Source organism: Pediculus humanus, genomic scaffold (genome assembly GCF_000006295.1).
Source record: "Pediculus humanus corporis 1103172107644 genomic scaffold, whole genome shotgun sequence".
NCBI lineage: Eukaryota > Metazoa > Arthropoda > Insecta > Psocodea > Pediculidae > Pediculus > Pediculus humanus.
The window spans coordinates 30,005-39,402 of record NW_002987255.1 but is presented as its reverse complement, the minus strand read 5'-3'; the positions used below and the strand labels follow the sequence as shown (position 1 = coordinate 39,402).

Here is a 9,398-nt window from a genome sequence, read left to right as displayed (position 1 = left end):
TCCCCGGTGCTATTCATTTATTTTTTAAAAAAAAACATTTTAAACCTTTAAAAGGATTATTAAAAAGGTATAAAAATGAATAGTAGTAAAAAGAAAAAAAAAGAACTCATTAATAATAATGTTATTCCCTACCTATTTAAAATATTTTTGAATTCAACATCCCTATTATTATTATTATTATACCGTAAAATCATTTTTTTTTAATATAATATAATATAATTAATTTTATAATATTACACGTCGTTTAGTGTTTGCATATATATATATATATATATAAGTAATAATTTTTTCGAAGGGATTAAAACAAATAAAAAAAAATAAATTTGAATATAATCAATAAGGCCATTGTTGTTATATATATATAAAATGTTTGTTTTATACGTTACCTTCTTTGTATTGAAACAATAACATGATTTTTTTTTTGTATTTTATAAATAATTATGTTTGTTTAAAATTTTTTTTTACATACATACATACATACCTAGGTTTGTTAGGTTTATTTAATTAACTTTTTTTTTATTATTGTTTTAATAAGAATGAATGAATGAATGAATGCCAAGGAGAAAAGTGTGTGACTGTATATTTTTTACTGTTATTTTATATTTAATAAAAAAAAATTTAAAAATAATTTAATCAAAAGTTTTTTTTTTTATTATTATTATTTAAATGTGATTATATGTTATAAAGTTATTATTATTATTATTTAAAAATACCGTATAAACTTTAATGTTTTAAAAATTTACAAAAAAAATGATTCATCAGAGATAATTAATTTTATGCCCCTCGCAACATCCCTTTACCCGGTTCCCTTTTTTTTTTACCCCATAAGTCAAATGTCTGTCTCGTTTCCCCCTTTTCTTTTCTTTTCTTTTTTTTTATGAGAATATATATACACAAATTATAAAAAAAAAAAAAAATTTAATCCATTTATTTTAAAAGTTTGTGCGTGTGTGTATGCGTGCGTGTGTGCGTGCGTGCGAATGAATGAATTACACATTAATTTATTAATAATTTTTTTTGTTATATGTTTCTACGGTCAAATTTAATAATAATTATTATTATTATTGTAAATTTTATATTATTTAATTTGTTTATTGTTTTAAAGGTTTGATAATTTTTTTTTATGTACATAAATTCAAAAGTTTTTTTCTAGAAAAAAAAAAGATTCGCGGTTTATTATTAATAATAATAATAATATTTGAAATGCAAGCAAAAAAAAAAAAATGTCAAAAATTGATAAGAATTTGATAATAATAATAATAATAATTTATATCGATATTAACATTAAAAAATTACTACTCTAATTATTAAAATACGAATATTTTATTTTATTAAATATGATAATGATAATAATAATTAGTAGTAGTTGTGGTAAAAAAAAAAAAAATTACGTAACATGTTACGAATGGTTTTTTTTTGTAAAAAAGAAAGAAAGAAAAAAGTATATGTTTAAGGAAATATGACCAATACGACCCTGATTGGTGAAAGCAATAAGGGTTGTTATTGATCGAATATCCCCTCATCCTTAATTTTCACTCGCAATCTCCATCCCTTAATTTTACTCTCAGTATTCACTCCCTAGCATCACGTAAAAAACCATTTTTGTCGTGTGCTTTTTTTTCCTTTCCTATTTCTACTTTCTCTGTGTTGGAATTTATTTGACAATCCAACAGGATGTAGTAGGATTTTCATTGTTCGCGTTTTTATTTTTTACTGTTTTTATATTTCCGCATAAAGTTTTTTTTTTTTTTTCTTTCTTTTTTTTTTTGTGTGTGTGTGTATTTAACTTTGCTCTGTGCCTTTGCCATGACACGTGATCTTGGTGTTTTCTTCAAGGTCAATTTTCTGTTTTTTTTTTTTTTATTCTTGAGGTCAAATTAAAAAAGTGAAAGTAGTTTTGTATTTATTTTTTAAGGTTTTTTTTATTTAATGTAAATGTAAAAATTATTGTATTTAAATATTTAAAATAGTAAAAAAAATAAAAAATTTTGTAAAATGGAAAAAATAAGATCGGACAAAATGAGTGACGTACAAAAGGCGTCATATTTGGAAGCCTACATGGCTCAACAAGCTGTGGCTTTACAGCAACAAAATAAATTCCGGTATGATAATATACCATTACCGATGGACGATAAAAAAAAACCTGCAACTCTTTCAAATGGAAACGCTGGATCAACATCGTCGAAAATATTTGCCAATCAGGTAGGAGGATATTCAAATTATGCGGCACCAATTAAAGTACCTCAGTTGCAAACTTCAGGTTCTGACTCTTACAAATCGAATATAGAATCAACATTTACCGTACCGGATGATGGCATGGGATACGATGATGGAGTTCGAGTTTTAAGAACATTGGGTTCATGGTATGTATTCTTTTTTTTTTTTTTTTTTTTTTAAATTTTGTTTTTTTCAGGTATTTAAGTGTTCGTTTACAATAAGTTCTTTAAAACCTTCCAAAAAAAAAATCATGCAATTTTAAAAATAAATTTTTGTTTTAAATTAATAAATAATTTTTTTTTAAATTTACACAAAGTAAATTTATTTTTAAAAAAAAAACATACACTAATATTTATTAATATTTTTAGGACGCCGGAATATTCTGGACTTTCATCAAGGCCATCCACTGGAATGCTATTTTCGGATTTGCCATATTCCCATGCTGATATCAATCAACGAAAACTTACATCAGCCGTTTTACCGACACCTCTTCCAGTTCCACAATCCTCAAATCAAACTTCATTGACAAGACCAACGCCTACAATGGCACAACCGAAAAAAGAAGACACTACTGCATTGGGATCAGTTAGAATTCAGACAACGCAACAACATCAAGGATCACAACAGCAACAACAACAACAACAACAACAGCAGCAGCAGCAAACACAGCAACAACAGCAATCATTATCGAGAACAAATTCTGTGGCTCAAACAAAAAACGCTCATGTATCATCAGGTCTTCCGAATACGGGAAATAAATCTTTTACTTGCACTATATGTGGTAAGACCTTAGCGCGAAAAGATAAATTAGTGATACACACACGTATTCACACTGGAGAAAAGCCTTACATATGTGAAGTATGTGATAAAGCGTTTGCTAGGAGAGATAAATTAGTGATTCATATGAATAAAATGAAACATCGCACCCCAACAAATATTGCTCCTTTAGGGAAACGAACAAATATCGACAAGAATTCAGCGGCCAAAAAAGCTTTACAGGAAGATATTGATGAGATACCCAAAGCTACAGCTTTAAGCATTCAGTCAGCTGCAGCAAATTGGTCGTGTGAACTTTGCGGCCAAATGATGACCACGAGAGAAGAATGGACGGTTCATGCAAAAGCACATCTCGAAGAGAAAATAACGGGTATAGGTGTTATAAGCCCAAATAATTTTCCCAATAATCAGAGGTCGATTGGAAATTACAATCCGAACTCCGTCCACATGCCTGGAATAGGAAATTCAGCTTATCCTACCGTTCCACAACATGCTTCCCCTTATCAACCTTTTAGTATATCAGAAATGCAATATTGCCCGGTGTGTCGACAAACATTTGCAACAAAATCAGAATTTATGCTTCATGTGAGAGCACATTTTGATAATGTTATAAAACCTCATGATAGTGATACTGCGAGACAACCGGCAACTAATTCTTCGAGCACTGCTATCATTGACAACACGAGCATTTGTAGTTAAATAATCAAATTATCACGTGAACGTGAGGGGAGGGGGGGAAAAGTGACATGAACAAAATGTAAAATGTGACTTTAATCCGGTATAATTGACTAATTGTTAAAAAAAAAAAAACTCTATCATCTTCATTTGAATGTTTGCTGCATGCAAAATATTTATTATAATAAACATTTATTTTCGTAACTTAATATTTTTACTACACTGCTATTTATGCTAAAAAAAAAAAAGTTTTGTGTTTTACGCTTTTTATTTTTGTTTTAATCTAATATATATTGTCCATTTCAAAACTATGTTATTCCTACCAAAGCAACTTATAACTCTTTATTGACTATTGGTCAATATAAATTTATTTGGGAGGTATTTGAAAATTCATATATGTATTATATTACATTCATGAAGTATAAGCATTTGAGCAAATTATTACATCACTTGAAGAAAATTTTTAAAAAAAATTTTTTAGTTTCACAAAAATAATATTAGTCATTTATAAATTTCAAATGTAAAAAAATTGAATATTGAAAATCATATTAAAAAATCTACAAAAGCAAAAAAAAAAAAGTACTTTACCTAATTTGCTTTTAATTATTTTACATTATTTCTTCTCAACTTTTAAATTTTTTGGACATACAAGTGTCATTAGTTTTTTTTTGTCGTGGTTTTAACTAGTTTTATAAATTCAAAATGGATCTCGTGGGTAAGACCATTTGAGGTACATTTCGTGGCCATTCTTATCATTTATTTATTTTTCTTTCGGTCATGAAAAGAAAAAAAAATGTCTGACTCTACTGATTCCGAAGAGTTTTACGATGCGGAAGATTCTACTCCCAAAAAGTTTGTAAGGTAGGTTTTTTACTTCGTTAATGTTTGATAAAATGAATTTCATATTTAAAAATTTATTTCATTAAATTATTTTTTTTTTTTTTTTTAATTTACGTTAAAAACAAATGTTATATTTGTTCGTAAATATTATTTTACTATTAATTAAATTTAAATAAGAGTTATTTATATTTTTATGTTAAACATAAAAATGTAAATTGAAAATTTATTTAAAATAAATTTATCCATTAAAGAAAATAATGAAAGAACCAAGTAACAGAAGTTATTGATACATTTATATTAATTTCAGTAAGATAATTTTTTTTTTTGACTTTATGTAATCGAAATAAAAGAATTGTCATGGCAAATTTTAATTTTATAAAAGAATAATATTTGTGAAAGAAATCAAGAAAATTTTAACTGTAACCATGCTTTTAAATTTAAATTTTTTAATTTAAATGTATTAAAAGTTTGTGTTGTACATTTTTTATAAATATTTTTTTTTTAAAAAATTTTTCTAGCAAAAAGCAAGAATTCAATGAAACATCTAGAAAGAATTCTTCAATAGAAAATAAAGAGACAAACAATGAAATAAGTTCAAAGCTAGATTCTTCAGAAGATGTGAAAATACTAAGGGATGAAAATAATGAAGAATTAAAAAAACCTGAAGAAATGAAACTCTTGGTCAATGATGATAGAAAATGGTTTTCAGAACTGAGACAAAGAATGCAAACAGATGATGAAGATATTGGTGGGTTAAATACATCTCAGCCAGAAAGTCAAACATCTTCAGTAGAGGGGGTGTTTGCTCAACCTGCACCTAAAACCTCTCACCCTTTCAGAATAATTGAGCATGATAATATAAGCATTCAAAGCATGATGTCTCTAGGTAGAGTTGGAAGGCTGTTAGGCGGTATAGAATCTGGTAAAAAAAAAAGACATTTTTACATTTACGTTTTTTTACATTATTTTACATTTTAATAATTTTAAATTTTGCTTATAATTTTTTTTTTTTTTTTTTTTTTATAGCTTCATCAAAGGATCCTTTAAACAGTAAACCAGGATTAATTAGCAATCAGTCATCTTTGGAAACAACAAGAGATAGTTCTCCAGTATCACTTAGAAGTAGCCAATCTACAATTTTTTCACAAAATTGTGAAATAACAAATAGTAATTCTGTTAAGAGTCATGAAGATTTAAGAAGCTCTTCTTGTGAACTTCCCCTACAGGTATGCATTTTTTAAAATTGTTTTACATTTTTTTATTTAAATTTGGAAATTTAACTTTCAAGCTTATTTTTTTTTTCTCTATATTTTACTCGTGACCATTTTTATATTTCATAGAGAACTTAAACTACGCTCAATGTACATATTTTAAATTTATAATAATTATTTTGTTATTCTTTAGGAACCAGATGTAATTGCAAGCACTAAAAATTCAATAACAACTAATAATTTAACAAGTATTAATGAAACCAAAAGTTTTAAAGATATGAAGAAGGAAAACACTGAAATAAGTGACGTCATGAAGATGCCTGTTCCTCCACCGAGAAAATGGAAGAAAAAGTCTAAAACTTTTTTACATCCTTCTGTGGTAAGTGCAGTGCTTAATTTTTTATAAATTATTATATTATTTTCATTTTACACTTATTTAACTAAAATGGTATACTTTAAAGGGTAATAATCTGCCTGACTCGTTACATAACTCTAAAGGTACAATACCGTTGCCAAGCCCTGCAAGTACAATTGAATCATTAACTAGAGAACTCGAAAATTCTTTGGATATTCATTCTGCAACAAAGGGGCAATATGTTGTTAAACCTCAGGTATGACTTTCATTTATTAAATAAGAATAACTTTGATAATGTTTAGTTTGCAATTTCATAAATATTTTTTTTTTTACGAAAGGATGAAGACAAAGCTAAGGCTGAAGAGGTTGTCGATGATGATAGGCCAAAAGAAATAAAAAATAAAGATAAATTTCCTATTACCAATAATTTACCCTTAATGATTCCCTGTAATACTAACAGCATTGGTCGTACTAGTATCAATAGTGCTAGTGGATTAAGGTATGTATTTTTTAGAATTATTACAAAACTTGAGTATTGTAAATGAAATAATAATTTTTTCTGTTTTTATTTCGCAGCATGTCTCATTTTGTTGGATTACATTCAAATGCCACAATGTTAGATAAAAACAGTGAAATTAAAAATAGTGAACATAAAAAAAATAATTTAAGTCCTAAAGTATCTAAAGAAAGAAGGAAATCTGCAGATGATGAACAAGGCTTTATATCGCAATTGAATATGTTTGTCAGGACAAGGACTGACTCTGGAAAACAATTGTCAGATCTGGTATGCCATAAAAATTGTACCTTATTAGTTTTATTAAGTCATCTAATCCACTAATGATAAGCTTATTTGTGTTTTTTTTTTTTTAGGAAATTTTAGAACAAGTTACTGTTTTAAATTTAGACACTGGTGAAAGAGTTCCATTAAGTGTAGCCGAAGATAAATTACCTCAAGGAATCAATCCCCTTTCACTTCACATTATGAGGTTAACATCAGAATATGTGAGTGACACTAATTTAGAAAAGCAAAAGGAATCCGATGAGGAAAGTGTTGATAGCAAAGTATCTGAGATTCAAATAGGTAAAGATTTCGATAGGAGGACTGTAAAGAAAAAAACAGAAAAACTCAAAAAATTTTTTGGTTCCACTGTTAAAAAAACCATGGACAAAGCTAAATTATTAGCTCAAGAGGTAATTAAAAGAATTATATTTACACAATTATGAACTGAAATGTTGAACGATTTTTTGTAATTTTTTTTTTTTTTTTTTTTTTTTTTTTTGTAGGTTTCACAAGGAAGGCATAAAGAAGAGGGAATGGATATAACTGAAGAAGGAAATACCGGAGAACAATACATCAAATTAAAAGCGTCTAACAGTCACAAAGGGCCTTATGACTTTGACAGTCTTAAACACGTTCAAGACCTCAGCGGAGAGCATCAGGGACCAGTTTGGTGCATGAAATTTTCAGCCTGCGGTCGTTTACTAGCCACTGCTGGTCAAGATAAAATTCTTCGCGTGTGGGTTTTAAAAAATGCTTATCAACAATTTCAGGTAAGTAAAAATTAAATATTATTATAATTTACCTTTAATTATTATTATCGGTTGCAATAGTTTTGACGTTTTTATTTTTTTTTTGAAAACTTTAAGGACATTAGAACTAAATATAATAACCCGAACAAAGTTTCACCAACTCCTTCTCAAGAATCACTTGTGTCACAACATTCGGGTGAAGACCCAGAATCAACATCTGCATTTTTAGATACCGGTGGTAGCATAGCGCCGTTCATGCCTAAGCCCCTTTGTACTTATGTAGGACACACGTCTGATTTATTAGACGTTTCTTGGTCAAAAAATTATTTCGTTCTTTCGTCTTCTATGGACAAAACTGTTCGGCTGTGGCATATTTCTCGCAAAGAATGTCTTTGCTGTTTTCAACACATTGATTTTGTTACCGCTATTGTCTTTTTACCGAGAGATGACAGGTATTTTTTAAGCGGTTCTTTAGACGGAAAACTGAGATTATGGAATATTCCCGATAAAAAGGTAGCTGTTTGGAATGAAGTAGATGGTCAAACGAAGCTTATAACAGCCGCTAATTTCTGTTTAAACGGTAAATTAGCTGTAATAGGAAGCTACGATGGACGCTGTATATTTTATCATACGGATAATTTAAAATATCATACAACAATTCATGTCAGATCGACTCGTGGTAAAAATTCTACTGGGAGGAAAATTAGTGGAATAGAACCCATGCCGGGAGAAGAGGGAAAAATTTTAGTTACTTCCAATGATTCTAGAATTCGATTGTACGATCTCAGAGATTTAAACCTGTCTTGCAAATATAAGGGTTATGTCAATATAAGTAGTCAAATAAAGGCAAGCTTCAGCCATGATGGAAAATACATAATTAGCGGCTCCGAAAATCAATGTTTGTATATTTGGAAAACTCATCACGACTATGCTAAATTTTCATCCGTACGGAGAGACAGAAATGATTTTTGGGAGGGAATCAAAGTTCACAATGCCGTTGTAACATGTGCAGTTTTTGCACCCAATCCAGAAAGTATAATTAAAGAACTTGAAGAAAAAGAATTGGAACTTAGAGGAGACCGAGATGAGATAAATGTTGAGGACCCGGTAGTTGCACAACGGACCAAGGGTTGCGGAGGATACGTTTTGGTAAGTGCAGATTTTAACGGTTGTATTAAAGTTTTTGTAAATAAAATGAAACCCAAACATAGCTCTCTCCCTGCTTCAGCCTTAGCCTAATTAATAGCTAATGTTAAATAGTGAAAAGTTGTTTTTATTAAAGGAAAAAATATTGCCCTAATATATATATATATTAATTAAATATCGCAATTTTGCTTTACTTTCAACAACAACAAAAGAAATTCATTTGTAATAAATATGTCTATAAAAATGGTTAAAATAAATAGTAACAAAGTGAATGATTAATGAATCGTAACAGTGATAATTTAAGTTAAAGTATTTAAAAAATTTATTTTTTTATTATATATATATAAGTTTCTTACCATTATAAATATTTTTTCGCGTTTTAAATATATAATTTGAAAATAAATGTAAATAAAAATATTTTTAAATATGGCATATATTATATTATTTTAGCACTCTTTTATTAAAAGAAAAAACTGTAAATGATTTTCTTACAAACTTAAATAATATTAATCTTTTCATTGAATATTATTATTATTATTATTACTGGAGGAAAATAGAAAAACTAATTATAATAATCGATGACATTTACTTAGTACTTTGAGTCATTTGAATTCGAATTAAAAAATTTGTATTGACGAAATCCAAAT

At 27.9% G+C, this 9,398-nt stretch overlaps 2 protein-coding genes across 2 annotated transcripts; both read left to right on the top strand.

The window, feature by feature from the left end:
* Positions 1-1,995: 1,995 nt before the first annotated feature.
* On the top strand, positions 1,996-3,693 carry Phum_PHUM268110 (zinc finger protein, putative; the record flags this gene model as incomplete). Its single annotated transcript, XM_002426631.1, has 2 exons — positions 1,996-2,363; positions 2,616-3,693. 2 exons carry the CDS (start codon positions 1,996-1,998, stop codon positions 3,691-3,693), a joined length of 1,446 nt encoding a protein of 481 aa, XP_002426676.1.
* Positions 3,694-4,462: 769 nt separating this feature from the next.
* Phum_PHUM268100 (WD repeat domain-containing protein, putative) lies at positions 4,463-8,844 on the top strand (the record flags this gene model as incomplete). Its single annotated transcript, XM_002426630.1, has 10 exons — positions 4,463-4,530; positions 5,028-5,431; positions 5,569-5,735; positions 5,914-6,099; positions 6,182-6,331; positions 6,414-6,574; positions 6,652-6,859; positions 6,946-7,266; positions 7,360-7,626; positions 7,723-8,844. The coding sequence occupies 10 exons, from the start codon at positions 4,463-4,465 to the stop codon at positions 8,842-8,844; spliced, it is 3,054 nt and encodes a 1,017-aa protein (XP_002426675.1).
* Positions 8,845-9,398: the final 554 nt, after the last annotated feature.